We start from the raw sequence: 24,477 nt of genomic DNA on the forward strand, positions 1-24,477 counted from the left end.
GCGTGGCCCTGTGAAGGAAGGGCTTGGTATCCTCCTAGCAGACGTGGGATGCCCAATGCCCCTGCCCTGACATTGCTCCCAAAGAAAGCTTGGCCCACCCACTTCAAGACGAGAGCACCTCCTTTCTGCTCTCATGCAGGAAGGTTCTTCTTCCGTTCTCTGTTGACACTCAACTTGTAGGGTGTTTTCCCAGCCCCAATCCTGGGACACTCAACACCCAACTGTTTTCCATTTTCAACGCAGGGGGTCCCTCCCCAATTCAAGAACCTGGAATCTGAGCTCCTCCAACCTTCCTGGTTCCTCCTCATGACTTAGTTCCTAGGACTCGATCTCTGCTAATGGGAGCTATTCCCAGAGCCCCTAACAAACTGCAGTTCCCAGGATCATCGGGGGAAGACATCTGCTTTTTAGAACAGGAATGAGGAACCTGCAGCTTGCTCATGAACATTTCCTAGGAACTGGAAGCTGAAGTGCTTCTTCTAACAGTATTACAGGGTCTTTTCTTCAGCCAGAATTCTCCGGACCTCCGTTCCAGCACCTTAAAAACAAATTTGTCCACCTTTCCCCTGCTTTCCCCCTACTGGCTGCGAAAAGCATCTCCCCACCTGGCAGCGCAGCTAAGATGGCTCGCTGCTGCATGCCCAAGGAAGGGCTGCCCTTGCCCACTGCAGCAGACACCTTGTGTGTAAAGAGAGGGACGCTGATTGGGAAGCATTGCAAGAAGAAGCAGGCAGCTTCTGGGATGCAGATTCCTGGACGTCCTTGCAACTGTGTGGATGCAGTAATTGCTGGGCAGGAGCCCTGGTCCATTTGTGGGAAAGAAATCAAGCTGCCATTCAGGTATATCTTTATCATAAAGCTGCCATTCAGGTATATCTTTATCAGCACCACCTACAATGTCACTGTGTGGGGAAAAAGATTTGGGAATACCCAGAAATGTTACTTGGAGTAAACTGGAGGGAAAGCACAGTAACAGGGTGGGGTGCAGTGGAGAGGAAAAGTGGGCATGATGGAAAAGCTCAAAATTGATGCAGGACTGCAGGAGGTATTGTGCAGCCTTAAGATGAACATTGTTTTATGGAATTCAATGTGTACTACAATAAAATACACTGCAATCTATGAGAAACAAAGGAAGCAATTTGGGCACCATTTGCGGGGGAAATGGTTGTTTCTAATCCTGATCTGTGAGGCTGTCTTCCACTTGGAAATAAATCCCAACAGTTCCATGGGATTTCCTCCCCAGGAAAACGTGCCTGGACTGGGGACCTCAATGGCTAAAGTCATTTGTGAGTGGAAGTACTGCTGCCCTAAGATATTCCAGAGCAATTGCTGGGGTGTCTCTCTCTCTCTCTCTCTCTCTCTCTCTCTCTCTCTCTCTCACACACACACACACAGTGGTACCTTGGTTCTCAAACTTAATCTGTTCTGGAAGTCTGTTCCAAAACCAAAGCATTCCAAAACCAAGGTGTGATTTCCTATAGAAAGCAATGCAAAATGGATTAATCCGTTCCAATTAAAAACAACCCCTAAAACAGCAATTTAACATGATTTTTACTATCTAATGAGACCATTGATCCATAAAATGAAAGCAATAAACCAGGCTGCAATCTACTACAAAGTATCAAAAATTGGCAATTGTCTACCCATTGCCACTGGAGGGACGAGGCAGGGGGGGTTAAGTGGGGGGAGGGGAGGAAAGTGAGGCAAAAGTTCTCTCCCCCCCCCAAGCCCTTCCTTTCTCTTTCTCTCTCCCCCCTGCATGTTTTCTGGCATCTGCCAGAAATAAATATGGATGAATAGATGATAGACTTCCACTGATAATCTTTGCAGCTTAAGAAATTATTAAATATAGTTTCCTGAAAATAAACTACTAACCTCATTTTATGTGACCCAAGTGAACAGCAGAACAAAAAGCAGATAGCTCTGGTAAAAGCTTTATTACACAGAGGTAAAATTATAACATCAAAATTCAAATGCTACAACAACAGTGAGAAACACCAAAGTAACCCCCATAGATCGGAAAGAAATGGCAACTTGGGAGGGCAAAAGTGTTCTAACGACAAAGAGCTACCTTTTTACAGTAATTGGAACAGTGCTGGTGCTTTATTTCTCATGAAAGAACTTCATTCATAGCCTTTTACAGCTGCATGTAGCTCATCTCTTATCTCACAAGCATTAATTCCTCTCCCCCTCCTAAACCTTTAGCTCAAAACCTGAATTAAAAATTTCAAGCATGTATAATATATGTTTCATCCCCCTAAATGCTTTCTAGACTGAAGAACAGTGCATTCAACATATATTTTAGAGTAGTATTTTAGCTATTATTTTCAAGCTCAAAGGAAAAGGCTCCCAAATTTGACAAATCAGTTTCAGTACACATATAAACAATGGACACAACTCACTGGCAACATCTCTTGAACACAGCTGTAATAAACCTTGGTCATTGGATGGTGCATAAGCATTATTATAGGTTACTGTTAGGGAACTTTTGAGTATATTATTTGCTAAGAGATGACATAACTAGCTATATTATCAGGTTAAATTCAACCACACTAAATATTCTCATCTAAATCTATCCTGTGTCCAAAACCAACAGTAGCAGTACACGGGGAAGGCTATTACAGCATTTTTCAAGTCTTATTCCAAATCAAAACCATGACTACAGAAATATGCTGAGGCTGATAGTAAACATTCTCAGCAATATACATGGCAGATCAAAGTAAACAAGTGAATTGAGGCAGAAATTGAGGTAGCAGGTGAGAAAACAGGCAACACTACTGAGCTCTGAAGTTGTTGAACAAATGGATTCTGGGATACAGCTTATCATATAATGAACAGAAGCAACAAACTAGTTGCCTATTTTTGGCAACTAAACAAAACAACATGGAGGTGCTTCTCCAATGGCAAAATATTTTCATCTTAAATTAGCTGTCCTGTAGTAGGAAACAGGATAACTTGCTCTATGAATATGAAAAATACATTTGCACCCAAACTGAAACAGTAACTCAAGTTCACAGGCACATTGAAGAGTTACTAGTTTCATTAATAAATTGGCTATACTTTTCTATTTAAGCCCTGAAAACTCCTTCAAGAGTTTCTGGTTAGGTATGACACAACTGATCCTTGGACCAGGAAGCTTGCTCACTTGCTCCTATTTTTTTTACTCCATTCAATATCATAAGGATGGGTTGACTCAGAATCACAGGGAAACAATAAACAAATAGCCCTCTGAAAGAGTGCATGTGTGGTCAGTATATTGAGCAAGATGTTACCAGTATGATCTTGTCTCTTTAATTTTTTTCTGCAGAGCGTTTCAAAAGGTACACAGCAGCATGGAGTCCCCCAACATTCACCCAGATGGTGTGAGACTTTCGCCATAGGTGTCCCATTTTTGACAAGGCCTGAAATGCAAACAAGTGGCAAGTTTCTCTTGACAAGCAGATATGAAAGTTACAGATATGTTTCCATTTTCACTTGCTATTGAAAATGCGCCTATATGTCACTTACTACAGCCCCTATCTGAAACTCTCTCTTTTTTTTAGTCAGTACACATAGTGTACCAGGAAAATCAGTTTCTCCCTCTGTCCACCTCCCTTCTTGGCTTTTTTTTTTTTTTTGAGGGTGAGGGAGCCCTTTATCCTTAGTTTAAAAGCACAATTTGGGATCTAGAATAATATATATTACACAATTGAACAATGAAAATTGATAATGCTGTAAGAGAGTTAGTCTTTTCTAAATGGCAGCAAATTGCTCTATACCGAAACAAGAATATTTGATTTTCAGTTCTGGCAGTATTTATCCTAGATAACAGCAATACCATTGTCCTGCCTTCAGCAGTGAAGAGCAAAAGGCACTGTTAACAAATGCCTGGGGGTTAGCTGGCCACTACCTACCTTGGCAAAGCATTTCCTATCTTGAGTCAGCAGCACAGCTCTGCCAGTCCTTGGTCTGCAGATCCGGCCCATCTCCATAAGGCAGGATGGGTAGAGATCCCAGTTCTTTTTCTTGGACCCTATCCTAGAATGAAATTGAGAAGCAACAGAAAGGAAACTTAGAAGTACAAACAGTCTATTGTCCAGTATTTCTTGCCCATAGTAGTGAGTTTATCCATATATTTAATCTACGGCAACTCCTTTCAAATTAATGAGGTGGAGTGGGGAGAGAATCCAAGCCTTTCATACTGCCTTGCTTTTAATAACTTATTGAATGAACATTGCATAGAGGGTTGCATGAATACAAGTGAAGAATAAGGTCTCCAGTTTGGAATCTGGTTGGTTATGCAGAACCCTGATAATCTCAGATTTAACTAAACTTCAAAAAAGATTTGTAAACGGTAGAATAATCCTCCTACCCTCTACCTCCCTTTTAAGCAATTTTTAAGCATCTTAAAGCAAGGGATTTCCTGAACAAATACTGAATATTTGCAGGGAATGTTCCTCCCATCTTAAGGTGCAAAAGGGAAATTGATTATGGAGATATTTTAACATTAAATACCATCCTGGAAAATCAGCCATGTACGATGAAGAAATGGGCCCAACAATGTCTTGGAAATCTGCACACATTTCTAAAGAAGATTATGAACCTATCTAATTCAATTTCACTGCAGAATGTATTATTAATAAAATAATTAAATATTACAATGAATTTCTAAATCCAGAAATAGGAACGCAGTACTTAAATGATTTAAAGCAATGGCAAAATACCAGTTTAAAAAGTACACTAGTAGCCAAAATTGTGGAAACCTTTTGGGAAAGTGTATTTCCGAGGTCTGATGGCGCATAACACCACTTTTTTTGGAGTAATACCATAAAATTATTTATCAATGGAAAGTTATTTAATGAAGAATGTAATGCAATAAATTTTATGAAGGATTATTCATTACAAGAGATACCTGATTGGCTCTCTAAACACTCCTTTTTTGTTATTTGGCTATAATTTTTTATAGAATAAAGATAATTGAACAAACCAAACCTTGTTGCATTACATTCTTCATTAAATTATCTTTCCATTGTTATATAATTTTATGGTATTACTGAATTAAAAAGTGGTGTTATGAGTCATCAAACCTCGGAAATACACTTTCTCCAAAAGGTTTCCACAATTTTGGCCACTAGTGTATAAAGAAGATGTTACAGGGTCAGGTCATTTTGACCACTGAAGGGGTTACAGGAGTTATGGAAGGAAAGAGAGTCATATTGTTCCAATACTTTCAAATTAGAGGGGCAACCTCTTCCGCGGTACATAAATATGGGGAAACCAGGAAGAGAACAAATGGATTTTTTTATGACCTTTGGTTTAGATTGGAATGAGGTTACATACATGAGAAAATGGCAACAAGATTCAGGTCAAAGAATAACTAGGAAACAATGGAATTGCATTTCAGCAGACCCAAATAATTATTTTAAGACCATTTATCAGTGCTATTTAAAGGTAAAGGTAAAGGTAAAGGGACCCCTGGCCATTAGGTCCAGTCGTGGCCGACTCCGGGGTTGCGGCGCTCATCTCGCTTTACTGGCCGAGGGAGCCAGCGTACAGCTTCCGGGTCATGTGGCCAGCAGAACTAAGCCGCTTCTGGCGAACCAGAGCAACGCACGGAAACGCCGTTTACCTTCCCGCTGGAGCGGTACCTATTTATCTACTTGCACTTTGACGTGCTTTTGAACTGCTAGGTTGGCAGGAGCTGGGACCGAGCAACGGGAGCTCACCCCGATCGGCAAGTCCTAGGCTCTGTGGTTTAACCCACAGCACCACCCGCATCCCATCAGTGCTATTTAACACCCCCACAAAAGAAACTTTATATATAAGTGGGTATCAGATAAACACTGGTGATGCGGATCGAGCAAAGCAAGGTATATATACACATTGGTACCTCGGTTTTCTAACATAATCTGTTCCAGAAGACAGTTTGAGTTCTGAAACGTTCGAAAACCGAAAACTCAATAGCCGACAGCAAGGCCTCCAAGGCGTATTCAGAAACCGATGTATTTACTTCCGGATTTACGGCGAAAACTGAAATATTTGTCAACGGAAATGTTAGAAAACCAAGGTACTACTGTACACACCTTTTGAAACTGCTCTCAAATACAAACTTTTTTGAAATTTGTACAGGCTACATTTCTGGTATGTTGGGATATCACATACCTTTAGAAGTTAAAATATGTCACTTTGGTATCTGCATGATGTTGTCCAGGAAAATGGCTGAGAAATATTATTCAACCTTGTAACTGCTGTGAATGTTATAGCCAAAATCTGGAAAAATGTTTATCTCCTACTTTATGTACATGGTTTGAAAAAAAATCTGGTCTATAGTAACAATGATTACATTAACTTATTATAAAAGAATACATATGAACCAGCCTAATCTGTTCATAGAAAAATTGTGGGTTGTTTGTCCAAATATTATGACTGTTTGTCCAAATATTTATGTATTTACTTTATTAGAGCTAATAATTTTTTTTAAAAAGAAAGAAAAAGGAATAAAGATCAAGACCCAAAGATATGTTGACCATCAGCTGAGCAGAGATGGAGACCTATAGAAATGCGATCGTTTTCAACTTGGTAACTCTACAATGCAGTTCTCTACACTCAAATCCAGCAATTTCTTCCTAGTTTGGAAGCTTCATTGTACCTGTAAGGCTCTGGATCAGAAGCACAGCTGTAAAACACCCATCATTTACCTCTTTCCAAATGGCATATCTGTTACAATGACATCCACAGAGCCAGTCCTCAGAGGTAGAGAACATATATCCCACTGAATACTATCTATAGGTTTGCCTGCAGGTGTGCTGTTAAGAACAAAAAAAACTAGATAAGTTAAGGAGTCACTACTTGGAAGAAATTTTTCATACCATACCAACAAGCTCAAGTTAATGAACTGGGAAACATTTTTTTAAAATATCTAAGTGACTATAAAAAAGTTACACAAACAAACGGCAAAACAAATATATGGCATAAACCACCACTGGGTACTTAATTCCCACCTTTCTTTACTTTGAATTTGCTTCAGTAAAGAGGCGATATTATTTGCTGTTCTCTTCACAGCCTGTGGATTGTTATCCCCAGCCATATGGTAGCAGTTAGGCCATTCAGTAGCCCCCTATCAATGAGAAAGAAACAGCAAACTTAGCAGCAATGCAAGAACCCAACTGAAATCTAATTCTAGGAGATAACATCTATGAATGCATTACCGGTATATGGCACAAATTATCAGAAGGGGAACTGATCCTTAGTCCACCACCCCAAGTAAGGGGGCGGGGATTTCTCTGCTGTAGTGCCAAGGAAATCCCAAGGGTCAAACAAACAGAAAGCAGATGAGAAATCCACCCACCTAAAATGACTTTAGATTGGAACTTTATGTCTCTGCATGGCAGCTAAGAAATTATTCCCTTTGTGGGAGGGAGGATTGTTAGACAAAAGCCCAAGCTAACCAAGATGAGGTTTCCAAACTGTGATCCCAGCTCAGAGGAGAGCAATTTGTTCTTTTACCTTGCTTAGATTCTGGAAAGACCTTTAAGCCAGAGAGTCACAACAAGTAGAGAGAAAATTCTGTATCGGACAGCTGCTGAAAATACCTCCCACATTGAGCTGTGGGATCTTATACAGGACCAGCAGTGAAGCAATATTGGCCTATCTCCTAGGGGTGCTACAAAGATTTCCAAGACTACATTAAAGATGACCAAGCACCTTTACTTAATCATAGTTGTCCAAGTAGAAATGGTTTATACATCATGCTATCCTGAGGATGCGCAACTTATCTGGTCATAACATTTACACAACACAGCATAAGGAATCAAAGTCTACAATCCTAATCAAGCAAGGGAGTAAATCCCTTTCAACCCAGTCTGATTTCCATGTAGAGATGTTTAAGACCGCTTTGTCACCCTTATGTTCCAGTACACCAAATCCTATACAATGTGTTGCAATAATACATTAACATGCCAGGACATTTCTGGGACTTCAAGGGATTAGGCTGTTTCGTAGCTTTCTATCAAATCTGAAGATATTGCTACTAATAAATAATAATAATAATAATTTTATTATTTGCACCCTGGCCACCAGACTGCTTTGCCCCAGATTGTCAGTAGACATGGTGCAATCCTATGTATGTCTAAGAAGAACCTAGTACCACTGGATTTAATGGTACTTACTTCCTGATAAGTGGGTATTGGGTTGCAGCCCAATACCTGGGTAAGGTTTTTTATGCTTTAAAACTGAAAAGATAAAAAGCTACAGTACCTCTATTGGTATAGCACCTGTACCACACATTGGATCAATTATTATGTCCGCTGGCTGAAGATCACAAAGCCTAAACAAAATGAGGACCAAAGTTTGTGTAATAAAGACAAAAGCAAAATCTAAAAATATTATAACAGACATAAAAAAAATGAAAACAATGCTGTTTCTTTGAAAAATACATCCAACTTCCTCTTTTGAATTTCTGGGCCGAAATCAAGGGCAAAGTGTAAAGTAGTGAATCACACAAAAGACACTGCCAAATAGATGTCTGATCTTAAAAATCCCAAGCATACTGTAACTAATAATTTATAAATGTGGTCCCTAGAGGCTGTATGACATAACAGAAAAAAATTAATACACTTAAACATTAAAAAAAATATATAAAAAGGTGAACAGGAGTATTTCATTTGAGGAGGATTACTTATGTAAGATACATTGAGACTGTCCTCTGCTTAATGTTTAAAAGTAGCAGAATATGCAGAACATGCAGTTACACAACAAGTTTGAACAGAGAACATATGTTTTAAGAGATCTTGCAACTGTTCCAGTTTCCTTACCTGAGCATACCATAAGCTAGAGTAGATCGAAGAGTTGTGGGTCCAAAATGGGTAATATTTCTTCTATGAAGACTCTCTTCTGTTAAGGCAATCCCCACTACCACTTCATTATTGTGGATGTTGAGGAGAACCTAGAGTAAAAGTCCCTTACATTTAACACAGACATTCCCCCTTTCACTGTAGGTAAACAATGAAATATACACAAAAAACAGAACAGACTACCTCACTGAAGGTCTAATGTAGGATTTCCCAAAATTCTATCCTTTAAAGGGCTATCTTCCATAGTCCTCCTATACTTGGGAGATGAACAATCTGACCCACATAATCTGTTTAGTCTCCCAGGATCTAGTTCATCCTTCGCTACCTGTCCCTTCCTACAGTTATGACAGGATAGCTGAAATAGGCAAACAGCTGAAACATCCCAGGCTAGGAATTCTATGAATTAGAAATCCTAAGGTCAGAGGAACCAACTTCTAGGAGCTGTGGGGGCTTTGGCCTCCACAATAAAATATTTGAGGGGGCTGGGCCCCCACAAAGTTGATAGGCATTGCCATTCAAATGGTGTGTGCACTGTGTCACGTGATTGATTATGCGGGGCAGGGCTTCCCTGGGCCCCCACAATATTCTATTCAAGTTGGCACCCCTACCTGAGGTAATGCAAAGAAAGCAATGACCATCCACTGGTGTATTTTTGTTATGTGAAGTGGAGTCTGAGGTGGGGGGGAAACTAGGAAAACATATGCCAACCACTAAAATATACAGCAATCCAACCAATTCTTAGAACATTTATCCTCCCCACCCCACTTTTGCAGATTACAAGGAAGGGAGATAGAAAACACTATATCCAACCTCCACTATGTTTCCTTGTAACATAGAATGAGGTATCTTGCAGTTGGGCAAACTTGAGACCATTAGTCAGCACTTGATTGTCAGTCATTCCAACCCTAAATCTCTCGAACTGGGAAGGCTATGTTATATCTAATGTAAAAGATGTAATTTTAGACTGGCCAGTATATGTGACCAGTGGTCCCAGTATGAAATCTCAACATAAATTAATACTAACATAGCCATCTCCATTTTCGTTTGAGCTGGTTCAGACATCAAGACAAAGAAAAGCTATGGTTTTCCATGATGGGAACAGAACACAGCAAGCCTTGGGCTTCAATGCTCCCCCACTGTCCTTTCTTCCTTTGGCACAGCTGCAAGATCAGATGTTTTCACTTCTGTTTTTTTTTTTTAACTGTAGCTTGTCTTTTAGTCCAAACACAACAGGCTCTGACTAATCTTAATTATAATGATTTTGAAGCTAGCTTGTGCCAAATAAGCCATTGTTAAGATAACCCCCCTTTAGGGTTAGGGCATAATGTTAAAATTGCAGTTAATAGCACACATAAGCAAAAAAGCTTTGATCACATGAACTTCATTGTAATGTCAGAAGCAGACTACTGCATATTGCTAAAACATGTAAATTCTGTCATATTTTAACCCACCCCTACTATTAATGCAGTAATAGTAATAATATTTTAATTGGGGGGGGGGGAGAAAAGTATGCTGCACCTCCACATCAAAATTTGTCATGTCTGCTTTCCACTGAAAGAAATCTTGCACAGCTCCTCCAAAATCTCTCGCCGCCTCATTTGATTTGAAGCTGTGGTTATCACCGGCTCTGTTGCATGTTACCCGGAACTTCAGCGTCTCAGCTTTCATTTCACACTTCTTGCAGTCACCTGATCCATTTTTGCTTTCGCCATTGGATGTCAATTCTTCTTTAGAATCAGACAGTTCATCATCACCTGGTTGCACAATTTCATCTGCATTTTCTGGGTCTTGGACATCAGTATCCTCAAAAACATTTTGCACAGGTTCATTAATTGTTTTATCAACAGCTTGCTCTCTGCTCCCATCATCCTCTTGTTTCTCTTTCTTTGCATTGGTTTGATTGCCCTTTTTTCGCCTTGTTTTTCTTTTCTTAAGGCTTGTATTTAACCTCCACACATCCAAAGGGTCCGTCCATGGCAGTTTCTTAACCAAGTCTTCTAAATCCTTTAGAGCTTCTTCCTGAAACGTATCAGGAGAAAGTATCCATAAAAGTCATTTAATACAACCAATTATTTGCTGTTTGCTAAATTTCAGAAGAGTAGCTGAGTTTATCTGGAGCAGCTGCTGCCCTGCTGCAGATATGGCACATTAGAGATTGGGCCTACCATGATGGAAGTTTAGGTACGTGAAATGGTTCGTGTATGTCATTAAGCTTTCAACCCCATTCACCAACAGCCACACCTTCATATCACATAGACAACTACTGAAATTATCCTGTATTTAAAAAGCACTCTCACATGTGGCACAGATGGGGTGTGTTCAGAAGGAAAATAATGTTCTGCAGTTCTTTAGAATACTTTCATAGGATATCAATGTCATCAGATGTGTCAAAGAGGCAGCAAAAGTGGGTACATATACACAAAAAGAAACTGATGACGAACAATTTTTTGCTGCAAGAGACTAACTAGGCTACCTCTTTACATACTGATACATACAAGGCGGTGATTGAGAGAGAGAAACAACCTACCTTAGTTTCCTTGAATTGATAATCTTTGAATTCTTGAACAACAACAAATAAGTTGTCCACGGACCTTAACTGGTGAACCTAAATGAAATTAGAGACAATATTTTTTAATGCTGTATTCTCCTTTTCTGATATTTGTCACTTGTACTTCCATTTGTAGTGGCTGTCTTTATCTTAAAAAATGTAAAACAAAATGTGTTGTGTCTGAGGGCATTTCATGTCTTGAAGACATTTTGTGTTATATCACTGTAAACTTTAAATACAATTTTTTGTTTCATTTTTGTAGCTTCTATTTGCAGAAATGCAGAAATAATGCACATGCACCTCCCTTCGAAATTAAGTGTGATATGGTATTAAATGCTTCAGTCCTGTATCTACTTACTTGGGAGTAAGCCTCATAGGACAGAATGTAGATGTGTAAGGATTGGCATAAAAGTACCATTATTTCAAAATAAAATACAGACAACTCCCTTTTTCCCCTGGGGTTGCATTCTGGGTCATTGTGCATGTCAGTGATCACACAGAAACATGCTGCACCCCCTCCCCATTCCAGGAAAACGAAACATACACTGGCGGTTGCGCTGGTATTTGGCTGTTTCCGCCCCCCTCAGTTTTATTTCCCCCCCAAATAATCTTTACTGGTTTTCATGTAAATACAAGGAAAGTTTCCTTGCTCCACAAAGACTTTTTTTAAAAAAAATGTTTGCACTTCTACAGTTTACTATAATGAAGGAAATGTATATATCAGTAACTGCAAGGAGTACAATCAATCAAATAGTTACCAGGATATATTATTCAAATAATAAAATCTGCAAACCTTTGGAAGGCTGGTTACGGGAATTTCAAAATAGATTTTCCCTCGGTCCTTGCTAATTGTAGACTTTGATGCTAGCTTCTCTTGTACTTCATCCGCTGCAGTTAGCTCAAAGCCAGTTGGCACAGTAGCTCCAATAGTGACCACAATATCTTTAGGGGTTGCATCAGGATTGGCTTCTCTGTGCTCATCTAATGGCTTGCATGAATCACCAATGTTCACTTCAGATAGCACAGCAGCAGCATCTTCAGCTCCAGACATTCTGGTAGCATATATGGCCTGCACAGAGGCTTATGTTTTAGAAGAACTTCTGTAAAGGACAATAAGTCTTTAAGCAAATCTGCAAATGTAATTCAAGTAATTCACTTGTTGAGGTACAGTAAACAGTACAGATTCCAAAGCCATTACTTCTTCCCTATTTATAGGCAAAGTACAATTTAAAAGATGTTTTTGTAACAAACAGCACATCTTTTTACGTAGAGCCATCTGATCTCATTGAATTTGATGGACTTACTTCCAAATTAGCATTCACAGGATTGCTGCCTAAATTTCAAGCAAGTTGATACTTGTCATAATCTCAAGATAATTTATTTTTATTTCTTTTAAAAATATTTATAGACCACTATTTCATTAAAAGGATTAAAGCAGTTTACAATAAAAATACATAAAACCATCCAGTAAAAACGTACAGGCAACCCCCCCATTTATGTGGGGGTTACGTTCTGAGGTACACCATTGAAAAAAGCCTGCAAACACCCCATTCCACCCCTGCCTTATTTTGTGACATTTTCAGGTCACTTCTGGGTTTGGGCTGATGCTTGTTAGTGCTGTCACACACACATATTGAATGTGCATAAATGAGAAGTTGCCTGTATTAAAAAGTTCGTAACAGGTATAAATTAACCACTGTATAAAAATGTATTCTTAATTTCTTTCATAGGCCTGGCAGAATGAAGATGTTTTCAGCAGGCATTCAAAAGTTAAAACAGCAAGCACCTGCTGAATGTCTATTGGCACAGCATTCCACAATATTGGGACAATGACATGACAGGTTCTATTTCATGTTGTTATAAAGTGAGCCTTGCTAACTCGAGGAATGAGCAACAATGCTCCTGCAGATTATCTCAGTGATTGAGCTAGGATTGAAGGGGTCAGGTGATTCCTGAAGTATCCTAGACCTAAGTAGTTCAGGGCTTTGCAAATTAATACAAGGATAAGGCTCCTCTGACAATAGCACTCCAAAAACACAGGGTTGTGTTTCACTTCTATTTTAATTATTCCCACCTATCTGCTTATTCAGATACTTGCACACAAAAAATAAACCTCTGTGAAACCTGATAGATAGCCCAATAAAATGTATGGCTACTAGAAATCTTTATTTGGCAACAGCTTTCTATTTGATATTGCTTCATGCCAAATTACAGCCAAACTCAGCACTCCTAGGTGCAGTTACTTAAGAGGAGGTAGCATTCAACATGGCAGAAATATACACTAAGTTACACACCCAAATAAATGGAATTAATATGCACAAGTAATTGAACTGGGGCCCTACTGGGATGAACTTAGGCTGGCGAAGGCCCTACTGAATCCTAAGCCAGTCAAGTCCCCAAAAGGGACCCAGTCCAGGTCCACTGCTGTTCAAGCGTGGAGCAGGCACAACTAAACTCACAACCAAATACTTCAAAGGTTTTCACATAGACTTACAAGGTCTTGCACAGCTTGGTGCTAGCTACATTACCTTTGAACTGCTTCCTTCCATACTGCCCAGCTCACTCACAAAAGTTATCATCAGAAGCTCTTCTAGCTGTAATATGTCCAGTGGAAGTACACCATATGGTGACTGAAAGGAGAAATTTCTCTGTGGTTCGCTCCACACTGTGTGTAACTACTGACTTTTGGAGATGTGCCAGGCATCTATGGTGCAGGTGTTGTACCAGCTGCTAAAAACTTCATGCCAGCATCCCTAGGCAACGATCCCTAGTACCAGTACTATTGAACTTTGGCAATCTGTTTATAAATGTTATTGCGTTGGCTTTATTTTGCAAACCACCTTGTTGTTTTTATAACATAAGAAAGTCTATAAATGGTTTAAATAAAAAAACCTGCTGCCACATTCTATTCTGGCTGGAACTTTAGAACTTTGTGAGTCCCACTAGACATAGTGGAACTTCTTCTATTCATGTGTTTACATAAAATGTTTAAAAACAAGTTTAAGCCTTTCACTAAAATTAATGGGACTTAAAAGCAGTTACAGCTACTAGTCACAGAATAACAGCAAAAACAAGTAACACAATGAATTATTATCATTACATATTTATTTATACCCCACCGTTTTCCCTGACGGGACTCAAGGCTACTAACATACTGTAAAAACGATCACTAAAATCATTTAAAAATCATTAAAAAACAATCAAACATTAATAAAATCAATACTATATACAGTACATGAACCACTGAGTCTTGCAGAAGAGTACAGGTGAAACTAAAAAAATTAGAATATTGTGGAAAAGTTCATTTATTTCAGTAATGCAACTTAAAAGGTGAAACTAATATATGAGATAGACTCATGACATGCAAAGCGAGATATGTCAAGCCTTTATTTGTTACAATTGTGATGTTTATGGCATACAGGTGATGAAAACCCCAAATTAACAATCTCAGAAAATTAGAATATTAAATGAAATCAGCAAAACAAGGACTGGAAATAGAGCAATATTGGACCTCTGAGAAGTAGAAGCATGCACATGTACTCAGTACTTGGTTTGGACCCCTTTTGCATCAATTACTGCTTCAATGCGGCGTGGCATGGATGCCATCAGCTTGCGGCACTGCTGAGGTGTTATGGAAGACCAGGAAGCTTCAATAGCAGCCTTCAGCTCTTCTACATTGCTCGGTCTCATGTCTCTCATCTTTCTCTTGGCAATGCCCCATAGATTCTCTATGGGGTTCCGGTCAGGTGGGTTTGCTGGCCAATCAAGCACAGTAACCCCATGGGCATTGAACCAGGTTTTGATACTTTTGGCAGTGTAGGCAGGTGACAAAGTCCTATTGGAAAATGAAATCAGCATCCCCATAAAGTTCGTCTGCGGAAGGAAGCATGAAGTGCTCCAAAATTTCCTGGTAGACAGCTACGTCGACCCTGGACTTAATGAAGCACAGTGGACCAACATCAGCTGATGACATGGCTCCCCAAATCTCTTTTCTGATGAGAGCAGCTTTTGCATCTCACTTGGAAACGAAGGACCCAGTGTCTGGAGGAAGAATGGGGAGGCACACAATGCCAGATGCTTGAAGTCCAATGTAAAGTTTCCACAGTCTGTGTTGATTTGGGGAGCCATGTCATCAGCTGGTGTTGGTCCACTGTGCTTCATTGAGTCCAGGGTCAACGTAGCCGTCTACCAGCTGTACGCCATAAACATCACAATTGTAACAAATAAAGGCTTGACATATCTCGCTTTGCATGTCATGAGTCTATCTCATATATTAGTTTCACCTTTTAAGTTGCATTACTGAAATAAATGAACTTTTCCACAATATTCTATTTTTTTGAGTTTCACCTGTATACTTAAAAAAAATGATCCACGTAAAGCTAAGCACTGATTTCCTCATAATGAAGTTAAGCATATTGTTAAGTCCCTTTCTATTTGAATAAATGGGTTTACAATGCTTAAATCTGGATGAATCGTGGCATATAAAATATCCTGGCCGGAGATGAGACACACGAATTCCTTTCAAACCTTTTTGTGTGTGTGTGATAGAAATGATGCTACCTTATTTTTTAGAACGACGACGATAAAACTGAAATATCCACAACTTCCCAAGAGTGACACCCACAAACCCGGAAAAGTTAACTACTTAAATAGGACCGAAGTTCGAAAGGAATAGCAAAGAAGAAAAGTTTCTCGTGTCTTACAAGGCAGGAGGGGGCAGGGAGGGAAGCGCCTTTCCTTCCGAGCCCGATTCGCGTCGCCCTGGCGGTCCGGGCGCCGCGCAGAGGGAGAACGAGGGCCGCTCGAAAGGTAAGACACACACAGACACAGACCGTATTTCAAGTTCTTCTCTCAGGTAAGGCAACTGCCGGGCCCGTTTCCCTCAGCCGCAACGGCAGCAAGCATCCGATCCGGCCTGCGCACGCGGAGCACCGGGAATTTCTTCCGGGGAAAAGAAAAGGAGCGCGCTCGCTCGCTCGCAAGCACTTCCTGCGGAGCGAAGTGAGTCGGGGGCGCTCACGGCGAGGCGCCCGCTCTGCTCTCGCGCACCGCTCACGGCGCCGCCGCCACTCTGCCGCCTGTAGGAGAGCTCGTGCTCAACGGCTACATCGGCCCGCGTTGCTATGGAAACCGACCTCGCGCGAGACCCAAGGCATTGGCTCAGCCGCTGCCAACTGCCTTTGTTTTTATAGGGGTGCTCGTTTGTTTCCGTATGAGTGCCGGATTTACGTAGAAGCTAAACAAGCTGTACTGTATAGCTTAGGGCCCCACTCTCTTGGAGACCCCCCAAAATTTAAAGAAAACAAACCCTGGATGTACATTTCCAAAATATAAGATAAAAAACAAATAAAATAAAACCAACATACAGCAAAAGTGTTTTGTGTTGTGTAGGCTCCTATGATGCAAGTAATGGGCCCCGCCTGCTAGCCTGCTCTCTAAAATAACACTGGTTTGCTCATTTCTATATATATAGTGTGCTTACATTCTGCATGGACTGGTTGCATTTCAGTTCATCAATTACTTTGATAAAATACAGATTTTGTGATGTGCAAATAGCTTTAGATACCTATTAGGTCCATAAATTGCCATTTAGCATATAGTCAAAACAAAAAACAGCGACAATTTGTTGTTGACAAAGGACAGCTGGACATACAAAGGGCCCCATTACCTTCAGTAGCTTAGGACCTCATCAAACCTAAATCCAGCCCTGCATATGACCCTATAACAATAAGCCGAGGTCCTGTTGGAGCCCCCGCATCGCCTTATTTGCCCTCTGCAGGCAACAACAGCACAATCGCATTTGCATTTACTGTGGGGAGCAAGCCCCATTGCACTGAGCAAGGTTTGCTCCCAATCAAGCATTATATTTACACAACTTTTGTCACCAGGTTCTGTTGTTGCAGCAGTGTGGATCTGTCCCACGACCAATGTTCATTGCTTTGTGGCAGGGTCTGCAACAGGGATGGAGAATGCTTGGACCTCCAGGTGTTATTATTATTTATTAAATTTCGAAATCAGCCTTCATCCCAAGATCACTTTGGGTTACCGGTATATAGAAAGACAAAACTGTGTAACATAGTAAGAAAAAAAATAATCCCTTCCCCCTCAGGTTGTCAGGCCATAGATTGCCTAATTAGCTAAAGGTCTGGGAGAAGAGGGATGTTTTTGCTGAGTGTCTAAAGATATGTAATGAAGGTGCCAGGTGAGCCTCCCTGGGGAGAGCATTCCACAGGTGGGGAACCACCATGAAAAAGGCCCATTCTCTTGTGGCCGCCCTCCGGACCTCATCTGGAGGAGGCACACAAAGAAGGGCCTCAGATGATGATCGCTAGGTCTAGGTCACTTAATATGAGGAGTTGCAGTTCCTGAGGTATTACAGATGTTGTTGCACCACAACACACATCATGCCAGACTGGATGGGGACTAGCAACGTGCCCCATCCCTCTCAGAATGCGCCTGGTGGGTTTGCCTGTGTGTTCTGATGATGACGAAACTGAACTGAAATCATACTGAAAGTTGTTTTCTTCTCTGTCCAAACGTCTGACTAAGTTCACCTACATAAATTTGTTTAAGTTGTTTAAGTTATCTGCGTCCTGCTTTTCAAACAATGTTCAAAGTGGTTAACAGGAAAAAATAAATAAATAAAATACATGGGCATAGCAATGCCAAAAGGAAGCAGTGAAGTACTTCCAATGAAAACAGCACCAGCAGTATATCTGTACTAAGGCTGACTAACTCATAGCAGGGGCGTAGCGCTATCTGCCAACGCCCAGGGAGGTTGCATGGGCATATGTGCCAGGGTGGGCGGAACACATTTATCCAGCCCTCGCCACTGCCGGGAGGGTGCGGGGCATGGAGAGTGTTCTTCACCCTTTGCGCTCCCCAGCCCCCATTGCTGATGGTGGGCGCTTGCGCGTCTGATCTCTCTCTCTCTCTCTGTGTGTGCCTGGTTTGCCCAATCTGTACCCAGGGCAACAGCCCCCCCCCCGGTGCCCCCACACAATACCACTGACTAGTAGTCTTCCTGGTGTTGGATGCAAACACCCATCAGCCCCAGTTGGCATGGCCAATGGTTAGGAATGATATGAGCTGTATTCCAGCAACATTTGAAGGGCCACAGATTCCTCCCCTCTGAACCACTCGCATGCGCATAGTAGGAGCCTCCAGCAGCCATGTTCCTCTCCAGCAAAAAAGGCACCTAAGCTGCAGCCTAATGCCTTCAGCCATCAGATTTGGGGGTTAAGGTTGCTCTGTAAACTATCTTCTTATGTATGTAAAATGTAAGGCTGTCATCACGCTGCAGTTTGTGCAGCTGCCAATATGAAGACACATCAATTTCCAGCATGACAACAGGCAGACAAGCAAGGAGGCAGCAGCTGGCCTAGATGTGTTTATCAAAGGGGAGAAAGGGCAGCACCCCCACCTCTGACTTAAAGGTGGAAATAATACAGTCTCATCTTTCAGATGCAGAAATCCAAATATATTAAAAGAACACCGTAGTCACAGTACCAAGTAAAATGCTACAAGCAATGTAATGCTACATATGTAATAGTTCACAAGTCCTGGTCTTTATTTCTAAAATGTTTTATTTCTTCTAGTCCTTTTCTTCATATATTCCTTTCAGTGTTTTCTAGGGTCATGCAGCACATTTTTGTTTTAAAAAATGCACCAAAAGGTGATTGCAACAAGGTGATGCACCAAGAAAGCATTTTAATGGCAGCCACCTGTGGCTGTTTGCAATGAGGAAATGATGAGTGGGGAAAGGGATAAGCAGGCCTCCTGCTGGCCTTTCTCCCCTATCAATTGCACCCTTCCAAAGTGGCCGTTGAAACAGGACATGGGGAGCTGAGCTGCAGCTTCATGTGCCTGTGTGTAATATGTGGTTTGGCTCTCAGGATGCTCACTGAATGATTTAACATGTGTGTCCAGGGTCAGCATTCATCACATCTTCAGAAGTCTGAGGGAAATGGGTTGTACCAAAATGGAGGCCATTATAATCTGAGAATATATTCCAACAGTCTGAAGACTAGTTTATCAATTGGAAATCCACCAGGAAAATAAACAGGTGTTGACTTCAGCTGAGAGTCATGTGATTTGTTAAAGGATTATTCCAAATATTGCTCCAAGTCTGAAATGCTCATTTTACTTCAGCTTGATTCCCTCAAAGCTGATATTTACCGTATTCTGTGGGTGATACTGAATGGCTCACTAGAGGGCAGTATTGCATGAATATATCAATCATAAACCTCACAACCACATCAATAGGTCTGGCTAATTAGTACCCAGGGTAAAACCAGCAGAGTGGGCTGAGATTTTAATTCTGGAGGGCTTTGAACATCTAAAACTCTTACTGAGGACAACTCTCCATGATATTTACCATCTAATAGGTCTGTTAGGTCAGTTTGGCAGTTGCAAAACAAGTGTGGCCCACTAAATAAAAATAAAAGCTGCAGTGTAGAGTGCTTCTGTTCATGACTACAGGGATCCCATAGGATACCCCATTCCACTCTCCTCGGTTTTCCATTTTTCTTTGCCAACTGATAACATGCCTTGGCCACTGAACATTCCTCATTAGCCTCTGGCTTTTCTTTAAAAAACCCCACCAATGTTTTATGCCTCAAATGTACCCCCCACTTCCTCTCCCCACTGTCCTCACACATCTCCCCACTCATTTCACCTTCTGTTTCTTGCTTATTTCCACTTCCACCCCTGTCAGCCATCTCTCCCCACCCTCTCGATGTAAGTGGCTTGGTTTGGTGGCCTGGTGCTTCCAGATTTTATATTTGCTCATTACCACATGTTTGTGCAATCTAGCTGTTCTCTGTTTTCAAAGGATGTTACCCCCTAAGCCTGGGTTGGGGGATCCCTTTTAAAAATTTTCTAGAAGCCATTAACTCATGCTGGGGGACCAAACAGGGGCCAGTAGGCTTTTCTTAATCCATGGCCCCTGCCAAGGCTGCCCCATGTTGCATCCTCAGTCTTCAGCCAATTTACAGCATAATCACACTTTCTCTCTGCCACCACCATCAGATAATAAAGTTCAGCATTTCTAGTCACACTTTAATCAAAGGTAGTCTGATAAGATTCCAAAATGGCAGCAGTTGGTTTTTGCTTTAAGCCGTGCCCTATATCAGATGTACATTCTGTGCTCAGGTTTGACTATATGCTATCTTAAAAGCAAAGCATAGGATTACCTTGTCCTTATCAGGCCCATAATGAGAAAATATATCCCTGTTGTTAACGCAATCAAATTAAAGACTCCACTCACTTAATATATCTGGCTTCTTCATCGACTTTTGCAGTGTAATGGTCTCAATAGCATTTTTTTTTATTTCAAATGCAGAGGGTTTCAGACTGGAAATATCTCCTTTCTAATATTCAGACGATGTAGAGGAATGGCAGCCCTTGTTGGCTCTTGAACAATGTGAAAATGTGTACTGTGCCAAGAGGAACTATACCAAGCCAAATATTAGGAAAAATTTTTGTCTCAAGCGGTTGGTTTCAGATGGTTTTGTAGCATTCTGATCCAAATGATTGTGTACTCAGAGCCATTGTTAATCAAGCAGCTTGTGTAGACAGCTTTCGCAGTGTGCCATTGATGAGGGGGCTGGCATATATAGCCTTGGAGAAACTGTACATTGCAATGCCAAGACTGTTAGAAGTACTTCTGCAATCAAAGAACCTTATACTCCAGTAGTCTGTTTACGAATGATGGTGTAAAACTGTTGTAATTTTAACTCATCTTCCAGTTAGTCAAACAGATATGGCAGTACAAAGCTGCTAGTCAGTTTTTCTGCCCTGGCAAGACTAGCTCCAATGAATGAATCTCTCTGTGTATCCTTTATTCACCACTAAAATGGGAACATAAGCTTACCTCAACTCATTTTGGAAATTGGGCACTTGAGAATTTTAATTATTCTCTGTTCAGCATAAAAAATTACCACTGTGAAATACAGACATGCTAAAAAGAATGAAGCACTTATGATTGACAAAAAAATATTGAAGGTCAGCATTAAGAAATAAAATACAGCAATTAGGAACTAACTTATAGCAGCCTCAAGGAATCCCTGTTGGAGTTAGAGAACAAATGAGAATGGAAGCTGTGAGGCACACAAGCAATGTCATTAAACAGAAAGACAAATACCAAGCACCTTAAGGTGAAGAATTGTTTCCATGACAACAGATTGCTGCTAGAGCTATTTCTTAAAAAAAATATGATGATCTTTCTGTCTGTTTGGTTGCTACAATCTAGGCCTCCATGTTCAGGAAAATTATGCTGATGAACATGAGAGGTATATCATCCTCTTGACTTCTTGTTCTTACAACCATGGTCCTAAACACTTGCTTCTTATTGGAACGATAAGAAACCTTGCTATAGTTAAAAGGGTATGAGGAAGTGATGCAGTGTAGGAGGGAGGGAAGAAAAAAACAACCCCAAGATATGTTTTATAGTTTTAGGGTTGCCATACATCCAGAATTTCCTGGCCATAACCAGAATACTGCAGTTGGAAGCAGTGTCTGGGCGGAAATCACTGAAATGTTTGAAATATGCACCTGATTTGTCTGGGAGAGATAAACCAGGAACCTGGATTCACACAGAACACTAAGCCAAAGCATAGCTTAGCTAACAGCAATGGGCAGTGGTGGTTGTACTTACTTACTTACCTACTCTGTAATAACAAACTTCAAACTCCACTCCAATGGGTTCTCCTAGACCCAGGCTACTACTACTATTCAGTCTCACTTACTCCCTGTGAGCTCCTAACAATAACCTAGGAATTGTGGGGTAGAGGAGTAGTACAAAGGCAGCTAGATACAGATGTTACCATTAACAAATATATTTATGCTTCTTTGTTACAAGATCAAAGTATTATTTATACCCCGCCCAGAGTTGCTGGGGAAACTCAGCCAGATGGGCGGGGTATAAATAAATTATTATTATTATTATTATTATTATTATTATTATTATTATTATTATTTTATCATTAAGTGCACAGGCTTATCTGGTTATTTTAAAATAGTACTGCATATTTAAACGAGCACACACTTTGTTAACTTGTTAGGTAAAGGTAAAGGTACCCCTGCCCGTACGGGCCAGTCTTGACAGACTCTGGGGTTGTGTGCCCATCTCACTCAAGAGGCCAGGGGCCAGCGCTGTCCGGAGACACTTCCGGGTCACGTGGCCAGCGTGACAAAGCTGCATCTGGCGAGCCAGAGCCGCACACGGAAACGCCGTTTACCTTCCCGCTGGTAAGCGGTCCCTATTTATCTACTTGCACCTGGAGGTGCTTTCGAACTGCTAGGTTGGCAGGCGCTGGGACCGAGCAGCGGGAGCGCACCCCGCCGCAGGGATTCGAACCGCCGACCTTTCAATCGGCAAGTCCTAGGCGCTGAGGCTTTAACCCACAGCGCCACCTGCGTTACTGCCCTTTTAAATACCAACAGCTTCTATTCAACTACAGTACATATTAATGAAGGAAGGAGACAGCTTGAAGGAAGCAGTTAGTTACCCTATAAAAACTCCTTACCCAAAATGCTCCCTTTATCTCTCTATGCACCCCAATTAAGCTCCACTAACACTGTCAATGAGGGCTGGGCTGGAAGCCTTCTTTCCCCAGCCCTTTACTGGCCTATTAAACCACAAGCTGGTCTGGCTCCACTGCCCTGGAAATCTTCCCCCTGATCCTTCTACCAGCCACTAGAGACCAACATCCCAAGCTGCTTCTCCCTTCTCCCCAGTTTCTCCCCTTGTCTCTCTCATCTAAGCCAAGTGATTCAATTGGCCTCAGCAAGTCCCTGGCTATCTCGATCCATTTCAATTGGGGTTTTGGCCTAGTTTTGGCCCATAAACTGCTTTGGACTCTCTGCATGATAACCTCTGTCAGGAGAAAGATGGAGGAAATGTGTTACTGTTAATTCTCCTCAATCTCTCAGCAGCTTTTGATACCACCTGGAATGGCTGTCTGAGTTGGCACTGATTTTGCAGTGGTTCTGGTCCTGGATGGTCATTTCCCAGAGGGTGATGCTTGGGGTGGGGGTGGCCCTGTGTAGCCTCCAATGTGGGGTTCCTCAGGACTCAATTTTATCCACCATGCTGCTTAACATCTACATGAAACCGCTGAACTTCTGGAGTTTTGGAGCACGTCAGCAATATGCTGATGACACATAGCTCTACCTCTCCATGATATCTGCAGGTGTAGCAGTGGATGTGCTGGACCATTGCCTTGCCTTGGCAATGGACAGGATGAGGGCCAACAAGCTGAAGCTCTATCCAGCTAAGACTGAGGCATAGCTAGTGGGTGCTTCACTAGACCACATGGCTGGGAGGTTGCCTGCTCTTGATGGGGTTACATTCCCTTTGAAGGAGTGGGTACATAGCTTGAGGGTACTCCTGGATCCTTTGCTTTCGCTTGAGGCTCAGATGACTTTGGTGCTGCAGAGTGCTTTCCATCAGCTTTGGCTGGTGGCCCAGCTGCACCCTTATCTGGACAGGGATAGCTTAACGCAGGGCTGCAGGTTGGGGATCCTCACCTAACTTCTGTTGCATGTGCTTTGAACCTCTAGGTTAGTTTACTGCAAAGCGTTATGTGTAGGACTGCCTCCGAAAATGGTTTGTAAACTTCAACTGGTGTGGTATTTGGTGGCCAGGTTGCTCATGTGATCATCATCTGAGGCCTGCCTTTGTGTGTCCTCACTATGAGAGGCCTGGAGGGGAGTAACATGAGAATAAGCCTTTTCTGAGGTGGCTCCCCATTGGTGGCTTGCCTGGTGCCTTCATTACATATCTTTACGCACCATGCAAAAACATTTCTCCATTACCAGGCCTTTGGCATATTGATTTGTTTATTTTATTATGTATTTTGTGTTCTCATTTTGTATTTTTATGTTGTAAACTGCCCTGTGATCTTTGGATGAAGGGCAGTATACAAATTTAATAAATACCAATTATCTTCATCATCATCATCAAGCCACTCTGCCTGCCTCTGAGATCTTCCTTCTTCTTCCCTGGTCCTCTTCCATCTTCATCTTCTAGATGACTTCATGAACACCAAGCTCCAACATCGCTAACTAACTCCCTACTGATCAGCACGCATTCAT

At 41.4% G+C, this 24,477-nt stretch overlaps 1 protein-coding gene across 7 annotated transcripts; it reads right to left on the reverse strand.

Moving 5' to 3' along the window:
- Positions 1-1,918: 1,918 nt before the first annotated feature.
- Positions 1,919-24,477, reverse strand: THUMPD3 (THUMP domain 3 tRNA guanosine methyltransferase). 7 transcript variants are annotated; one of them, XM_083727251.1, is made up of 10 exons: positions 24,361-24,477; positions 12,173-12,479; positions 11,359-11,436; positions 10,350-10,850; positions 8,793-8,923; positions 8,236-8,305; positions 6,981-7,096; positions 6,678-6,785; positions 3,894-4,017; positions 1,919-3,401 (listed from the first exon to the last, which is right to left on the reverse strand). In XM_083727251.1, exons 2-10 carry the CDS (start codon positions 12,428-12,430, stop codon positions 3,291-3,293), a joined length of 1,497 nt encoding a protein of 498 aa, XP_083583377.1. In that variant the 5' UTR covers positions 12,431-12,479; positions 24,361-24,477; the 3' UTR covers positions 1,919-3,290. The 7 variants fall into 7 exon arrangements, with proteins under 7 accessions (XP_083583377.1, XP_083583373.1, XP_083583374.1 ...); XM_083727247.1 differs by having other exon boundaries at positions 12,173-12,448; positions 24,361-24,420; XM_083727248.1 differs by lacking the exon at positions 24,361-24,477 and adding an exon at positions 16,083-16,499.

Source organism: Podarcis gaigeae (genome assembly GCF_964106915.1).
Source record: "Podarcis gaigeae genome assembly, chromosome: 2".
NCBI lineage: Eukaryota > Metazoa > Chordata > Lepidosauria > Squamata > Lacertidae > Podarcis > Podarcis gaigeae.

Bases quoted from the DNA above. Each gene is read 5' to 3' on its own strand.
- THUMPD3 (XM_083727247.1), bottom strand. From the start codon at position 24,405: ATGAAGATGGAAGAGGACCAGGGAAGAAGAAGGAAGATCTCAGAG. The intron at 11,437-12,172 runs GTTTGCAGATTT...AATTTCATTTAG, and splicing joins CCGTAACCAGCCTTCCAAAG to GTTCACCAGTTAAGGTCCGT. The intron at 8,306-8,792 runs GTAAGGAAACTG...CATTTTGTTTAG, and splicing joins CTAGCTTATGGTATGCTCAG to GCTTTGTGATCTTCAGCCAG.